Genomic DNA, 18,625 nt, shown 5'->3' on the forward strand with positions numbered 1-18,625 from the left:
ATACTTTATAAGCATTTAAATCTCATTCATTTAAAAGGTATGTCCATATTTTCGTATATTTTACCCTGGGTTAGATGGTTACTCAACGTAATGAATGTTATACGCATTTTCAGCTGAATATGCTATAGTCAAGGTAGTTCTATTACCTTCACCAGTTTCGATCATGATATGAGTAAATCATAACTCGAAAAGAAAGTTGCTTACAACCAGCACTATTTTTTGCCGTTTATTGCTCAATAGCTGTACAGTCATCTTCAGCATTAACATGTACCGACACTTGCTTCTAACTCAAATCTCAAATCATTTAATTATTTCAGCTAAATAGGCGTTCTAAAATTTAATGTTCTATTTACTTAACATAAAAATCATCTTAAGAACTGAGAGCTGCCACGACTTACGATTAGTTCTGAATTTGTCACTGTAGTGATGCACCCATATTTGATTATACGGATAGCTATATTTGATATAGTTAGGTTGCTTTGAATAGATATTACCGTGAAGCTAATATTAGATTATTGCTAACTACTATATTAGAAATTGTTGATGACTAATAGTAGCCAGTTGACTAATTGTGGTTCAAGATTTGTGTAGCTAGAAACACTGTAGTTGTTAAGATGCCTTTCGAAGAAAGGGCTAGACGTTAATAGAAGAGTAGTGACATCTTAAGTAGAATGATTAAGATTGTAGAAAATAATGATGAACTATTTTAGAGAAAAGTATTTTGTTTGATGACTCATGTCTGATTGTAGATTAATCAAGTTGTCATAAATATATTTAACGAAATATTTATAAGAACAGCAGAGAAGAGGCTTCCCTTCGCTTTGAGCTCGGAATACTTTCGATTTTAGACTAGATTCTTGTAGTAATTAATTATTGCTCTACTATTCCTAAAACCTTGTAATAAAAGCCTTTTAGAAAATACCATTTGACTAAGATAGTTATTGTGAGACGCATTTATTACAGTCACATGTATCAGTTTTAGTAATATATTACTCGCGTACATTACACATAAAATTTACACTATGACGTACTATGGAATTAGACCCAAAGAGATAACATTTCACACCAATCCTCTTGATTTTTTAACTACTTCAGATAATTTTAATTGCTTCCAAAATTGACATGAGAAATGTTAAAATACGATAAACGGGTTAAAAGATATTGCCGCTTTACAAAAAATTAGCATAAAGGTGTATAGTTTAGCAAACATTATTCAAATCGCAGTATCTAGTATCCTGATAGCAAGAATCGATTTAAAGTTGAACCTTCTCTAAATTTCATTGTTGATGAATTCATATCAATCTGGTGAAATTACACCTTTCTTTAAGATCAAGTTTCCATACAGTGCAGTTTCTCTATAAGAAACGTGACATAAAATACAAGCAAAAAATTTAGCAACTTACAATCATATTATGAATTTAAAGACACTACACTTCTACAGACCCAGTCGCGATAACGAGAAACGCTTTTTTTGCCTGATCATAGAACTCAAACCTTTCAATCTTGTGAAGAGGGACCTTTATAATTATAGGCAAATGAATATTTTATTGAATAAACAACTGACCAAAGTCATTGTAAGGTTTTGATTTGACATACTTTTTTCCCTTCATGTTTCTCTATAATATCGCTATATACTTGCCATACTGGTGTTTTTAAACCCCTCTGTTTATCACTGTCAACAAGGTCCATGACCGCAGCCTACAAAAAAAACGCGATTCAATAGTTTCATTAATTACATAGCCTCTCAAATTACTATTGATAGGTATTGCAATATACACCATGTATGCTGAATAAGTATCCAGTGGCATTAATTGCAGAATAGCATCCAGTAATTGAGGGATTGTTACTCCTAAATATTGCAATCAAAATTTGAGAACAATTTTAATAAATTAGAGTAATAATGCAATCTAATGCTACAGTAGCAGTAAGGAACATATTTATTAGAACAAGACTATCTAGCATAGGAAGAATAAAGTTACCATCAGCCCTTATTATTTCTGGGCCAGCCTTAGCAACCGAAGCACTTGGAAAATTTGCATCTGCAAGAACTTAAGGGATTGCAGTAAAATCAGTCAGCAGTCTTTGAATATTTCTTGAACATAAATCAGATCAACTCATAGCTATGCTAGGCCAAAGAAAATATTTTGAATTAATTATTAAACCTTTTATAGCTAGCGTAGAAATCAGTCTTGTAAAAGGAAAAAGTCTGATCGATACGCGTGTAGTAGTGATGCACATTAATATAATATCTCCTGATCAACGCTGACCTCACATCTATAGAGTTATCATTCTGAAACTAGCTTAAAGGAGTATCTTAAAAAGTTATTGATGGTCTGAGAATGCATTTATTACCTGAGCTAGTAGCACAAAATTTACAAAAATTCGAATTTAGAAATTGTAAGCTGATGATGAATTGTGCCATTTTCAATTAATCCATGAGAAAATTACTATCCTAGCATGATCAAGCTGTCTTCCTTACCTTACTATCCTTAGCGCACAATTTGCTGTAGAAACTGTAATAGGGAATAGCTACTAGCACTTATTGATTGACATGACTCTTGTCAAATATATTACTAACAAACAGTATATCGTTTTAATTTGTAAAAATGCAATCTTTGGACAGAACTTTATGACATCAGTATGATGGATTACTGATAGTATGAGCAGTAATAATGAGTCCGAATAGGAATTTGAGGAGTATAATACAAGTGGAGAGTTTATTGCAATTACATAGGAGTAGTTAGTGTATAGGACGAGTCAAAATAGCAATGGGAACAGCACCAAAATCGGAATGATGCTTATCTTGATATCATTTTACTAGTCCAAGTTGGTGGTAAAGATATTCCCTAGCTGTTTATGATCCATCGTAACTACTGTCAAGTCTATACCTAAGCTTATGGCTCTCTATTTTCACGAATAAGGCGCATTTATGTCCATTTCATTGACTAAAATCGTATACCGCATTCGAGCTAACTTCATCTTGTTCTACACTTACGTGTAATAACTGTCTAGTTGTGAACAACGAACGACCTCGATTGGTTGAGACAAAAATTCTAGATTGATGAGTAAATCGGTCAAAAGTGGCCAAAAGAATTATTACCCATAAATGAAACATCAAGACAGAACTACTCTTCCGCATAACAGCCTGATCATTTGACTTTTCTTTCGTGTCTACCACACCGTAGTTGAAAAATACACCCATCTGTACAAAGCTGGTCGAAGGAAACAACCATCACGGCTAAAGTAGAAATGTTATTACCTAGCTCATCACCGTGCCCCATTCGGCCCAAGGCATACAGCATTTCTGGTGATAAAATGCTTGGAATATTTTTCAGCATAACCATCGTGAGATTAGCACAAGCGAAAGAATCAGAGCCCAATTCTCAATCAATCTAGAGAAGAAAAATAGGATCAAAAATTTCGGCGACGAAAGAGTTTGGTAGGATTGGCCGTAACGATGGTTATAATCAATCAATAAGGATACAGCATGTCGGATGGACGTCTCCAATACTGCCAATATATAGTTATTAGTATGAAATAGTCCCTCAGTTCGAGCGGAAGTATTTGATTTTATTTATTTACTCTATCGATTTTTGGATGGCAAAGTATAGAGAGATTATTGCTATGGGCTTTGACAATCTTGCATGGACAGTAGCTAGATGTTGGTATAAAGAACAGTATTTGTACGTTAGTTGGAGCCATATTTTTACCCTTATTCTATTTCGAATCAGAAATAAACATACTGGTAGAAGTACTGTAGTACTGCACAGTTTAATGGATACTATAGATATAGTAGCAAGGTTAGGATTTAGGCTTTGGGTATCGACATCTACAAATATTTCTTAACCCGGACATTAGCAAAGGTCTATTTCTAAAATTCCATGGTGAGGGTTAGGGTTAGTATAGTTATATAGCCAAACTAGAACGCTAATTGGCAGCCTAGTTGTTTAAGTCATACTCAATAAATTCCATCGGTTAAGCTTGATGAGTTCTTGGGATAGGTGGGCATGGCTAAGCTGCATTATACCGTGGATAATGTAGGAGTGTTATTGCACAACTGTGAAGAACGCCAAGGATCTGGAGAGGTTTAGTCTTGATATTAAGAAAGAAATGAACGAACAGGCAGTAAATCATCAGTATCCAAGAGCAAGAATGAATACATCCATCGTCGATGTTAACCAATCCCACTGTTAGGGCGAACACGTTAGAGCCGAAGAACTATACATTGTATGCTATCATATGTTATATGCTCTACGCTCTACGGTAGCGTGTTGGGCCACTCCTGATGCTCGAGGTAAAAAGAGATATGTAGTTCCTATTTTAGGATATAGCTAGTTCACCGTCCTTTTGCCGATAGAATAAATATTGTATCGACGTCAATAATGTAGCTATTAGCATATTGGACTCTAGATGATTTGCTGCAAAATATTGTCACTAATAACTAATGAATAATTTGAATAGTTGTAAAAGATGGTAGATGAGTGCTATGCGGATTATAGCTGCAAGTGCTACAAGGAGCATTGAAGCAAGCAAAGTTAGATGATTTAGTAGCTTTGTCTAAAATTCTTGCTAGTAGTTGTATTCGCCTAGAGTAGAACTGAGTGCATGTTATCTTTGTGCAATATAAAGATCGAAATATCATTGCAATCCGCATTTGATCCTTCATGTAGTAATGTAGACAAGAATTGGCACTAGTGAAAGATCAAGTCAACGAACATTATTTTTTTCATATTGCCAGTAACAGTAGCATAAGACTAGTAGAAAATAGCAAATGGCCTAATTAGAGATGATAAATTAAGATATCAGAATTAGTTACGCCAAATACACTTTCAATGCCAGCGATTGCAGGTCAATAATCAGGCATAGGCATCGCAAAAGGGAAATGATGCAATCACGATTTATTGTTGAACGATATTTTTCCAACTGGATAACAAACCCTACTTTACGGATAAGCTTAATTCTAATATTTCAACGTTTTCTCTACCAAAATGAAATACTATCTGACAGAAACCCTATTAAAAGATATTCTTTATTCATAAGTAGAAGGTTAAAATGGCTGTGAACATATTATATTTTCAAAACAGACTAGAATATGAGAAGAGGTTGTCCTACATTAGATCCAATTCAATAAGTCACTTTAAGTTATATTACATGAGCGCTTAGACGCTACTAGTAATTATATACTCATATAATCAGAACTTAGGTTGCAATATTTATAACATGACTTAAAGCGATACGTATACTATGTCTATCCAATGTTCATCACTTGCTAATAAAGTACTTATTCTGAAAAGTAATAAAGTAATAAATTATGATGAAGGAGGTGTATCATGATATAATTACATGAATAGTTTAAGAATGCCAACAAGTTAATTAACGATTCAAATTATTATTAACGCAATAGATTACGTCTTCCTTGTTAACATTCAATTTTGATAGACTGGACAATAACTATCCCTATTCCCTATCATCAAGATATTACAACTAGACTATCCCAATCATTTCTTTCCTTTGCTACCATTTGAGTATTGTAATTGATATAAAGTATATTTGTAGGTATCTGTAGTCTGTGTCATAATTGCTTGGCGATTTCCTTTTTACGTCGAAATTGACAACACTGTTGGGACCATACTATATAATCGTATTAATTATAAGCATCCAAAGTAGAGTAGACTTTATTTTATAATGGACCCACAAACTAACGATCATCATAACTAACAAACATTCTTACAACACTGTTAGTAACTATAATTACAGAAATAACATATTTTGAGCACCAATGGCAAAGGTTCAAAGTAGTCAACAGTTATGAATAGCTAGCTAGAATAACAGGGAATTACTTCATACAAGGTTACTATCTATTCTTACTTATTTAATATGATACCACCATGATGACTTCCTTCCTGGACAAAATTCTCTCTTCTTACCTAATCACTATCCATAGGGTTAAAAGAGCTCATTAAACATGTTATGATACGAAAGTGTCTATTGACTTAAAAAAAAATAATGTATGTTAATACAAGAAACCGTTCTCCATTCATACATCAATGTCTACATTGGATATCAAGTCAAAAATATCGCAGTTCTATGTTATTAACAAATTGTAGGGGGATGGCTAGCAATTATAAAAGTTGTATAATTGCATGGCTACCGTTATCCAATCGGCTGAATAAGCGATTGTTATCCATTAGTCCATTAGTGGTTAAAAATTAAACAAGGGAAAGAATTAATCCCATTGATATCTCAACAATTCAGATTGCTACACTAATTTCTACATCTATCCTATTTATATCAATCAATACTATTATTAATAACAATAGATTGACGTCGGAATACTAATTAAGAATTGAAGTTAGAACTTGAGTGATTACTAGTATTTCTACCATTTTTCCGATGATTTATAGCCAGTAGATGATTCCTCCGATTACAACTACTTGATCTGTTTTCAGTATGCAATTATTTTATTGAAAAAATTCAATTGAAAACTAATCTTACTTTATTCCGCTTATGGTCTGTTGATCTGTTATCTGATAGCGGTTATAAAGCCTTGAACCTACCCAACTAGCCATCTTGACGAGATCCAAGAGTTTTACTTTTGATTGATTTTGCTGATACAAGATTCTATTTTAAAAAGGTGCAATCAAGATTCCATTTAAGAAGGTCTAATCGTTCCGCTTTTGATACTACTCTATCGTAGACTAATTGAAAACAGCCTCTTTTATCTCAAGTCCATCTATTTTGGGTTTTTCGAGCGCAGATTCTGTCATACATCGAGGATTTATTGATTATTTAAATCATAGCAAGTTTAATATATTGGTACCTTGGACGCTTTCAACTGGCAAAAAGTTTCGTAATTTCTTCATAAGGCAAACAACTTTACACATAAACAAAAAATAGATCATTCATTGACTGGATTTAAATTAGGTTTATGGTACAATTGCTATTACAAATATGGTTCGTGTTAAAAATATCATGAAGAGTTTTACCTGGTTATTTATTATTTCAATTTTCCTATCGGATCATGCTATTAACGGTCAAATTCACCGCTACGGTGCATCACGGAAACGGAACACAACTCTTTTAGCCGATGATAATTCAAGTTTGCCAAAAAGTCATTTGCATGGATTGAGAGAAACATGGATGTATGCGATTCCATCGGCAGCACTAGTAGGCTTAAGTGGTATATTTCCCTTGCTAGTTATTCCATTAGAAGCAGTACCAAAGTTAAAAGATCAAGGTTAGTCACTCCTGTTAATCATTACACAACAACATGATTGACGTCGTCACTTTCTTCCGCTTTGATTCTTTTAGTTTTCAACATTTATTTTCAAAATACGAATACGAAATAATTGATAAATAAAATATTATTATAAAATAGACGCAGACTTGTTGCAGTCTAGACAATATATTTTTAGTCCTAGTACACTGTAATAATGAGATGACTACAGGGACAAATCTTACCAGATACTGGAATGGAGAGGACATTAATTAAATTACCCAATATATATATCATTGAAACAATTTTTCTTGGCTTAGAATAGTTTTCCAATTCTTTACAGCCAATATAACATCTATTTTCAGCTTCCGTATTCCTTTCTTAGATATTACTATTTCGATATATTTACTACATCAAGATGACAGGCTTTGCCTACATTTCCATTTAATGTGGACTAGAATCATAGTTACAGTCAAGAGTGTGAAGAAAGTCCGATTGAAATCTGTTTGCTATATTTCCTGACTAATATTTAAAAAATATGAATGGGCATGCTAATTTAAGTTTCATCAGCAATCCTTTCTGAACATTTTAATTTCCGTTTGAAGCTTACCTGCTAATATACTGATAAAGGTTTCTTAATTTTTTTTTGTCTCCTTCAATGCTTATAAATGAACTCCATTTTTGTTTTAAATGCTTTATCGACATTTTTTATAATCTATTCGACGCAATAAAAGTCTTACTCATCACCAATATCCACCCTTTTACATTCCGGTATAAAGTATTCATATTTTATTGCCATAAGTTGTCGATGAATCATTAAATCTCTGAGTTCATCACCTTACAGTAGTCATTTGTAAAATAAGACATTTTTATACGAGGCATTCTTTTCTAGTAGCCATAACTCAACCAACACAAAATAATTTTAATCCTGCATAGACGTACTTGGATTTCACATAAAATATTAATTCGATTCCGCAAGTTTTCTATCACCTATTAAATAAATTATTAGTACCCATAGTCCTTTTCACTCTCCCTTTCTGAAACACTTTGATGCCAATAGTGGGCATATTTGAACTCAATAATATACAGTACTACAGTACAGCTAGTTTAAGTTTTTAAAAAGAATCATTGCCCACCCATCACGACGATTAAATCCCGAAAACCTACAAACTCAAAACTCAGACTCAATTTAACAAAATAGAGGTTTCAGCTTTAAATTTGAACATATACTGAATTTGGATCAGCAATATCAATGACTTGAGTCCATAATATTGCTTTACTTATTTCAATATCCACGCGTATATCGTTCCTACCACTTCAATGATATTCATCTGCTGCATTGAATTTGAAATCAAAAAAATTTTCAGAATTAAGGACGATAGATTAAAAATGGGTAAAATAGCTTTCCTAGAAATATTATATGTATCACCGATGGGTAATGTTATCACGTTATTAGGAACGTAAATCAACACAGACAAACTAGTCGTCCTGGACAGTATACGACTACTTTAACGCCCCGCTCATTTTTTATTTAGTCTACGGTGTTAATTTAGTCTATCATTATTGTATTTTCTATTGCTTATTTTACGATGGCAAAATGAATGCATTAACAATAATTCTGTAACAGTACGTTAAAAGTTAGCAGTAGCGTGTCAAGAACAACAAGGCCTATCCCAACTGTTGATCATTCTTATTTCTGGGGAATAAGGCAGGATTTAAATGGATAACTCATTAAGATTGATTCTTAAGTAAAAGGGCGTTTAATTCAAGGCTTATTCCTGTATTGCGGAATTACTCCGTTATTATCGTCATTCATCAACTAATATGAATTAAGCAAACTTTTCTGGTCATATCAAGTTATTTAGCCATAATTATACATCTATTTGATCAAGGCAATTTTTTAAATAATTCACCCTAAATTGAATGAGCAGGAAAAAACAATTGATCAATATAGAGAGAAAAGACAATCAGCCATTAATTACTATTGCTATCAATTGTCCTACTTTAGCTATTCGAATATTCAAGGATAGAATCATTGTGACAGTAGAAGAATAAACTCAATTAATCTATAAATAATTGAAGAATTTTCTTTTAATCTTGGACCATGACAACAAGAATATAGACTCTGTATAGTTCAGCATTAATCACGATGATATTGTAAGGATTCAATTTTTTTTGTTGTCCATTGCAGAACTTGTCTTCTTTTAACTTTCCTACTTAACAATAGCAATCTTAGTAACTATCTGCAAGTATTTGATATAAAGTTACGGAAGGTTTAACATGCATTCTGTAAACTTAAATGAGAAAGTGCATAAATAATTGTCTTTCATCAGGGCTTCCTTCCACATGGTTACTAGAACTGCCTTACGCTATTATAGGTCATTTAATACGAGCAGATTATATGGTTGTTTTGTATATTTTCTGCATCATAAACTACAGTATCTTCTGTAAATATTTCATGCCTGGAATTGAAGATAGACACCGGCAGTGGACCAGAAATAAAAAAATAATACTAAGACGTATTAATCAGTTAGAATTATCTAACATTTGTTGTAGATTCTACGTTTCCTCACATTGACAACGCTATTTTTCCCGTTGCCGAAATATTACTCAGTAGAATACGTCTTAATAGAATAAAAAACTTTTCAACAAATTCTGACCGAAGGAATCATTTCCGATAATACTAATTCCACTGTCTCCTTAGAAAATTACCCTGAAAAAATCGATATACATGTAAATAATTTCAATTTGTGAGTAAGACGACTGTATATGTTGACGATACGGTACAAAGGCAGCAAATGAATTATGTAATAAGTACAATTTTAATTTAGTTTCAAAGTCTTCTGTAACATTTTCTTGTCACATTGTGCCCTGCTATGTAGATAGATCGATTGAGGGTTTATCTTAAATTATTTATAATTATTATACAGTATATTACCCATAGTTCAATTTCTAGCTAATCATTTTCTATCTAAGCTATATTAAGATCATTTCACTCATTTATAGACATGTATCAATCAATTTTTGATGGCTCAGAAACGGTATATTAATATAGTCCATTTGATATTGGAGATTCAAGAACAGACCATAAAAATGCCTATATATGCCCGTACATCATATATCTCTTTAAATATTTCTACGTCAGCATTATCCATACATTATTGATATGTATTTACATATAAATTCGTCGTACAAAGTTGTTATTATCGTTACGATATTTATTCAATATGTGTTACAGTGTTTAATTTCTATCTTTATCTAGCATTTGTATTTAAAATCACTTCAATCTTTGTGATTTATAGCTACATCCAGAAAATTTAATATTCTGTTATGTTTTGCTGTGGGGGGTTTAATTGGCGATGTCTTTCTTCATCTTTTACCAGAAGCTTGGGCGCACCAAAACAATGATCCACGTAAATAATCATAAATTAAGCACTCAAATGGTTTTAATCGTATTTTTCATCCTTAGTTCATCTAGCTAATAATCATCATTAATTTAGTATTGGTGTATTTCCTTAGATTATCATACAAAAATTGGACTTTGGGCGATATTTGGCATCGTATTTTTTATGCTATGTGAAAAGATATTTCCAGAAGGAGAAGACGAAGCTAATGATGATGAAGAAGCAGAAGCAAAGGTGAGGCAATGATCACAATATAACTTGGTTTTAAATATAATAGTATTGTAAGATCATACTATCGTTAAAATATATTTCAATATAAACTGTGGCTATTGCAATATTGACGAAATTTATGTTCACTATCAGCTCAATGAAATAAATGGAGATTCGCATAGTTCGAAAGGCAACGATATTTGTGTAGATAAGCAAACCAATGGACTTATTCCGAATGGAAATGGTCCTCATCAAACCAACGGTAGTGCAACCAAGAGAAAGGGCAAACTTACATCAAATGGAACTAAACAGCATCATCCAATCAATGAAAAAAATGGACATAGTCAAAGTAACGGTCATTCTAACGGCCATACTAATGGCTATTCTAATGGCCATACTAATGGCTATTCTAATGGCCATACTAATGGATATACTAATGGCCATACTAATGGCCATACTAATGGCAATCATCATTTAGCTGACGGTAACAACAAAATTGAATTGGCAAATATGTCGATTAACTTAAGTTAGCATTTACGTACTATATAATACTGCTGATAGAAGAAATAGCTTTCGTACTTGAATCGGAAAGGAGTAAGGTATCTGACACTATTTTTTCAATATAAATAGGGAATCATCAACCTGCTGTACAAAATAAGAAACAACAAATCAAGGTAGTAATTAATTATTGTATTATCCATTAAAAGATCAGCTTGACGCATGTTTTAGCATAAATAGGACTTCTTCTATAGTATATTCTCAGTTTAATACCGTACATTATTATCACTAATTTTAACCACTTAAGTCTTTCATATGCAATGTTATTCCTTCGTTTAAAACCAGAGTACCATACAAGTATGTAGTAATTGGATTTACTTTAGTGTTCTTGTATCTCAATTATCATGCTTGCTGTTTCATTTTTAGACAAGTGGTTACTTAAACCTACTAGCTAATGTGGTTGATAATTTTACTCATGGATTAGCTGTGGCTGGCGGTTATGCTCTTGGAGTTAATGTAAGTAAATTTAACGGGATATGAACATAGAAATATGAATATAATATCGCAGCGCCAGAGATTTAGTTACATAATACAATACTTGTTATCAAATCTACTACAGTTTGATTGTAAAATAACTTCTATTTCTGTACCTCATCATACGACACTAAATTCGGTTGACCTAAACAGATTCTAGAAAGAAAAAATCTGTTCAGATCATATCTTGCAAAATTTTATTTACAAATCAACTACTGTATCCAAGACACTATAGCGGGTCATAAAGAAAGTACTATACTCAGTAATTCTGTTAGCCTAAATATATATGCATTCCTTACTGCTAATGAGTGTTCAATATCCCTTATTGGCATACTGGATTATGCTATAGATTAGTTTAATCTGAAGTAAGCATGATAAGATTACTTCTTCACAATCTGGTTAATTAGTATCATACGCACCTTATGCACTATCATTTAGGAATTTTTGATGTTGGTATTGAATGCACCTAATCATACTTTTAACTACTGTAAATATTTCTACACTTTAATTTTATTTTCGAGAAAGAAAGTTTTAGTTAGGAATAGCTATATACTTTTAAATAGTAATTGCTCATTTTTTTCGTTATTTATCTTGCTGGCCAACATTGAATAGCGACTTTACAAACTTCATTTTTCCTTCGCCTCTATCTAGGTTGGTATATGTACTACTGCAGCAATTTTATTACACGAAGTCCCTCATGAGGTAACATGGCTGGCTATAGTTAATTTTTTTGTAAATTTGGAGACATTTAGCAGTAACGAAACAGATAACGTACTTATGTATCAGCGATTTATAGTTTATAATTTGTAATATATCTAAATTGTACGTTGAACTGGTTATAGAAAATTTAATTTGTAAATTACCCTAACATGTATCCACAGTCAGCACTAATAAATTATGTTATCACAATCAGGTTGGCGATTTTGCAATACTGCTAAAGTCTGGATTTACGAGATGGCAAGCCGCTGTAGCTCAGGTTTATTACTGATATATTAGATATAGTTAACTTTCTCACAAAACTGCTTACATTCTTCTACTGGAATAGTCAGTAGTCTAGTTTGACATTGTGCATAGTCTATATAGTTCTACCTTATCTGTATCCATACAGATCAAGTATTAATAGTCTACTGCTAATAGGCTCCTAATATATATTTCTGTGATTATTGCCATGTATAGATGATTACTGCAACCGGAGGTCTATTTGGTGTAGTATTTGGAATTATTGCAGAAGATGCATGTAAGTATATAAATTTTTTTCTACTTTAAAGGTAGAAATTTTATAGTACTGGATGAAATTTCTTCATGGTAGTCTAACGTTGTTCCTCTCTAACTGATATCACTAATGCGATATACGCATTCCTTCTTTTGCAATAATAGCCAACTCAACAGTATGGATACTACCATTTACTTCTGGTGGATTCATCTACGTATCGTTAGTTACAATTGTACCTGATTTGCAAAAAGAAACTGATCCTATGTAAGTAATTGCATCAAGAAAGTGGTTTTCTCTCATATCAGTTATTTAGTTGAAATATTATTGTCCGCATTACATAGCACAGCGAACATACTAACGCGATATGACATTTTCTTATTCTTTTATAGTGAATCTGTCAAACAGGTTCTGGCATTGCTCTTTGGTGTTGCTGTTATGGCTGGCGTCACTATTCTATTTGGGCATTAAGTTTTATTGCCTTGAAGGTTAAACTGGCGACGTTTTATTGCATTGAAGGTTAAACTGGCGATATTTTATTGCCTTGAAGGTTAAACTGACGACGTTTTATTGCCTTGAAGGTTAAACGAACGACTATTTTTCCTGAATCAACTGTCTTTACTATGATTCGAGCGAACTTATCGAACTTCGTAAACAATGAAAGATTGAATCATACTATATCAGTTACCTTATATAAATATTTGAAAATGTAAAATGTTATTTACGAATTGTCGACAATTAAAATATTTTAATTTCCTCTCTTTGTTACGATCAACTCTTGTACAGTCAAAATATAGTTTAATAGCTGAAAAGTTACTTACTATTGTAGGGTTATCATATATCTCTTACGATTAGTTATTTATTAGGCTGCATTCTGGTTTATTTATATTTTGTAAAATAATTCAATAACCTGTGATGTTACTCTTTTAATTTGCCACTCTTGTAAAACTTATCAATGTTATCTATTCCGTATTTCAAAAACAGTATCTACAAATCACTGCTCTTATAGCTAATAGGTTACTATCACTGTAAGCAGTTGATTAAGATGTCCTGTAAAGCTGTGTTTATAAGAAATAATTAACCTTTTCAATGACGCTTTCAAACTTAGTTATACGTACATTAACTATTGTGTACCTCTTACGCGGCTTGACTTATTTATCTGTAATGTAAAATCTATCGATACGCCTTGCCTAGACGCCTATCCTATTTATGTACTATACTTTTGATTATTTTTTATGTCAGTATTCAACAACAATAAAACTAAAAGTTGATAAAATATTCTAATCGACTTGTGGATATTACTTTATAAATTGAACTTCTAGCTTAGCTCTATATGAGAAGAAAGTTATTGAATTAAATTGATGCGTTTTATCTTTCGACATCAATTTATGGCAATCATAGCGCTTTATCTTACTACACCTTGATGCCAAAATCATCGTATATAAATACGATATTTAATTAAGACTGTTCATGAACTGTTTAATAACAATGGCAAGAAATTAATACCGGGAGTGATAGTTAAAAGTTGAATTTGCCTACCAAGAGCTAAGCAAAAACAAATTTATTGCGTACAATATACCCTGATTTATCATCATTCAAATCGTTTGGGATCAGCAGCATAAATTCTTACAGAGATGGTAAACAACATTATAGGTACATCATATGCAATCACCATAGGTAATCATGAAAGCAATAAGTGTTATTTCTTGAAAGACCTCTGTTAAGATTGTAATTGATAGAAACAGACTTGATTAAAACGATTAAACACCATAACATCTGTATATCAGGCAATCTTAATCTATTGCGAAAGTAAAAGATCCAAAAGTTCTGATAGGAAATCGGTATAATTTACATTACTATAAAGCGATAATATGGCGTAGAGAATGGAAACTATATGTAATTCATTAAATATTGGTATTCCCTTTACGGACAGTTTATACCAATTTTAGACCTCTGTCATTTGTGGGACAGCAATTGGAGTAAAAATTTACATTACAATACAGCAAGAATTAGTCTTCTTTGCCTAAAAAACAGAAATTCAATAGAAGCCATTTTCAGCTTAAAATTTACTTCCATTAAGTGGTGTTAGAAAGGTTATGCTATTGCGCTTACGGTGGTTTTAATTAAACCACCTTTCATGCATTATTCTTTGAAATAGGTGTAGGGTAATACATTATCTGAAGTCAATGAATCAATTACTAAATCTACCATTTTAATAATACTTACAGTGGTGTAGAAGGCTCTCGACGAATAGCTGAGATTATCGGATTTCTGCACCAAATCGTCCAGCTTTTCACCTCGCTGAAGCACAGCATCAATCGTATTATGCTATTTTGTGACAGTATAAGCAATAATATTAGCATATTGAATCACTTTCTAGCCCTTTTATTGCAAGTCGATAACAGCAAGAAATCTTTGCTAAGCATAACGCTTGATACAAGATTTACTAATGCATTTATTTACCAATACAACTTTTGTTTCATCTAAATCAGCCTGAACTTTCATCATTGGATCAGCGTCCTTGGGATTCTATACCAAGATATTGTAGAAATAAAGTACAAAAATATCAAGGCAATTAGTACTCATATCGTATCAGCAACGGAAAGAAAATTGAGGATGAACAGCAAGATGAGACAACCTGATATTTACTGAGCATCTCTTCTAAATTGATAGCATTGGCTTGCCTAGTATTATTGAATAGAGTCGTATGTTATGATGGTTGAGGCAATTCCTCGATGTAAGAATGGAATTGAATAACTTACCCAGGCTTCCAACTTGACTTTGGAATGGCTGCCGTAAAATCATCTAAAGTCTACAAGAGTAGCAACATGCAACAACTTAGTACATGCTTTCAATACAACATTGTCTTTCTTTCTATAAAACTAGATGGGCTAATGGAATGGTTGATAGCCTACAAAATCCTACAACTTTTAGCATTGAAACTTTTGGGCAAAATGGGATAGGCTGCTTGCGATCAGTTAGAACACACGATTTTAAGAATACCAATATACCTTTGTTAAGACGGTAAAGGCTACTCGCGCAGGATACTCATGATCAGCAATGAGTACTGCTGCTAGGCCATCCGATCTGATATAGGTGTGACATAAATAATCTAAATAGTGGAAAAATAGCAAAAATGAGACCGACACATGTACTCGTATAATGCAAGTGTTGAAAAAAGTTCTTATTGATATTTTCAATTGATGTTGAATGGCAGGCTATACAGTACGCGTAGTATTCAACATGATGATCATCAGCTTGTAACCTCTACAGTTTATTCTAACTTAGTAAATCAGACTTGAACTGTATCCATTTCTCAGTATTGTATCGGTTTCAAGCACCAACTATGATATGCTTCTTCTAATTAGAAGTCTGTGGTTGAAAGTACCTCTTTAATATTGTTGTTTGACACTGAATTGTTTAATCATTACCTTGCTCTTTTACTGACACTCGTTGTCCTGGCTGTGTTCTTTCAGTAAGGAGTTTGCTGGTAAATAGCATAAATTCTTGAACACTAGATACAATCCAATTCATACAGCAATATATTAAAAGTGATATTTTTCGATACTGATTGATTGGTAAAATGAATTGATTCTCTACATTATTTCACATCACTAATAACATCCCATTGATTATGATCCATTAATGATTCGTACCACTTTCTACCCTAGCAGTAGTCTAATCTACGCGTATACGGCCCATAGTGCAATTAAAACAGGTAGTTGTAAAATACTTTACGTATCAATTCAAGAAACTATTGAAATGCTCGTCTAATTGAACGCTTAAGCCTTGGATTGGAAAAGCTCAAACAGTGTTTCATGATTGTCCAATAGTATTTTAAAGTATGAGTACGTCTATCTCCATGATCTCAATGTAGGATTTTCATCACGTATGGAGGGCTATGAATTTAAAGATTGTCGGATGAATTGGTATTTGAACAGGCTACGTCAATTGTTAAGACTATCATTAAAATGTTTGACATATACGAATAGAAATGGTCAATAGGGTGCCATGCTAGCTCAGCATACGATTAGAACTAGGTATGCCATGAATGGAATGAAATTCTACCGGCAGGGATGATACAGAATATTATACCATCATTCAATGTATGTAGAGTAGTCACTTTACACGAGCGTAAGAGCTCGTCGAGTCCATGGATAGCAAGTCGTAATGAATAGTACAATAATATTTTTACCACCTTTGATCCAATGCATCCCATTCTGTATGTCATGGATGCAATGTGTTGAAGGGAAGAAAAATCAATCAATCGTCAACATGTCAAAATAGAACGGTTCGTGAAAGGAAGAATCAGGTCTTGATGCAGACGGGTAGTGGTACGAAGGTTTTCTACAGTGAGTTGAACTTCTTTCAGTTTATCAAGTCTCATACTGAGTGAGTTTGGGGGTAATTTGATGGTCTTGATGCTATTTTCTTCAGTTTAGTTTACTTTCAAGTCGGCGAAAATTGTTGACTACAAGCACTACTCAAGCAAGCATGGATAAGAATGGAATGATGCTTGCTTGCACTATGTGATTGGGGATGATTGGATGATACTTTCTTTAGTACGATTGATTCCATGGTCGATAAAAATGGGACGATCCTATTGCTATCATGTTTTTGATGATAAATAGAATAGTAGGCCTATCCATCGGTTGATTTTGACGATGATTGCAAAGACTGGATGATGCTTTGTTGCGTGCGAAAATACAGTACTGGTAGAACACTGAGGGTGATTGACGATCGTGATGATGTGTCGGATTGTAGAAGGAAGGGAAGAGTATCCGCTTGGATGGGTGGAATTTGGGTATGATTTAGGGTTATGGAAGATGTCCTTTATCCCCCCATTGGTTTCCGTAGAGTGTGATGATGACTTTGCTCGGCGGGGTTGATGGCCTTGTTCGTCCTCTTTGTATGTTTGAAATGAAAAATATGGTTGTATCGATGGCATAGGATGACTAGAGAAGAAGTAGGTAGGAGTATTGGAGTGAAGTAGACGATTGATGATAGCGTAGAGTGGTTATGAGTGATTGAAGATCCCCTTAGAAGAGAATGGTGTAGTCGAGATAGGATAAGAGAAAGGAAGATTGTCATTGGTAAGGCAAATGAAAGCTTGCCGTTGATGTCTGTAATTGTTGGAGTCCGTGGATTGGCATACGTTGGAGGTTTATCCATGAATCCTGGAATCATGCATGCCTGTATCTTGCAATAGAATAAGATGGATTGATTTTCTTGTTGGGTTTTTTTTTACCTTGAACGTTGAAAATAGCCAAAGCTAGCGAGATCAGAGGACGATTTTAAAATATCGACCTGATGAGTCTTATACAAGACGACCAAGGAGAATAATTTCATCTTCAACGCAGTCACGGATCAAGTAGAAACAACACTATTGCTTGTGCAATGGAAAAGATCGATCGACAGCCTACTCGTCAAGAAGGACAGCAAACTAGACAAGCCAATCTTCAGCAGAAGAAGAAGACGATGATGATCCAAAAAAGAGTCAAGACGATGATGATCCAAAAAGAGTCAAAACGATGATGCCCACTTCTTGTCGCC

At 33.2% G+C, this 18,625-nt stretch overlaps 3 protein-coding genes across 3 annotated transcripts; 1 reads left to right on the forward strand and 2 right to left on the reverse strand.

The window, feature by feature from the left end:
* Positions 1-1,427: 1,427 nt before the first annotated feature.
* TRIADDRAFT_31261 (uncharacterized protein) lies at positions 1,428-3,344 on the reverse strand (the record flags this gene model as incomplete). The annotated part of the gene is made up of 5 exons (XM_002116742.1): positions 1,428-1,517; positions 1,597-1,698; positions 1,779-1,849; positions 1,980-2,048; positions 3,260-3,344. 5 exons carry the CDS (start codon positions 3,342-3,344, stop codon positions 1,428-1,430), a joined length of 417 nt encoding a protein of 138 aa, XP_002116778.1.
* Positions 3,345-7,140: 3,796 nt separating this feature from the next.
* Positions 7,141-13,543, forward strand: TRIADDRAFT_50931 (uncharacterized protein; the record flags this gene model as incomplete). The annotated part of the gene is made up of 9 exons (XM_002116671.1): positions 7,141-7,237; positions 10,519-10,629; positions 10,736-10,854; positions 11,755-11,844; positions 12,514-12,564; positions 12,776-12,838; positions 13,039-13,099; positions 13,240-13,339; positions 13,465-13,543. The coding sequence occupies 9 exons, from the start codon at positions 7,141-7,143 to the stop codon at positions 13,541-13,543; spliced, it is 771 nt and encodes a 256-aa protein (XP_002116707.1).
* A 1,516-nt stretch (positions 13,544-15,059) lies between these two features.
* Positions 15,060-18,421, reverse strand: TRIADDRAFT_31258 (uncharacterized protein; the record flags this gene model as incomplete). Its single annotated transcript, XM_002116743.1, has 8 exons — positions 15,060-15,095; positions 15,299-15,400; positions 15,536-15,601; positions 15,711-15,756; positions 15,835-15,884; positions 16,084-16,184; positions 16,504-16,586; positions 18,321-18,421. 8 exons carry the CDS (start codon positions 18,419-18,421, stop codon positions 15,060-15,062), a joined length of 585 nt encoding a protein of 194 aa, XP_002116779.1.
* Between the last annotated feature and the right edge of the window lie 204 nt (positions 18,422-18,625).

Source organism: Trichoplax adhaerens, genomic scaffold, assembly GCF_000150275.1.
Source record: "Trichoplax adhaerens TRIADscaffold_17 genomic scaffold, whole genome shotgun sequence".
Lineage (NCBI taxonomy): Eukaryota > Metazoa > Placozoa > Uniplacotomia > Trichoplacea > Trichoplacidae > Trichoplax > Trichoplax adhaerens.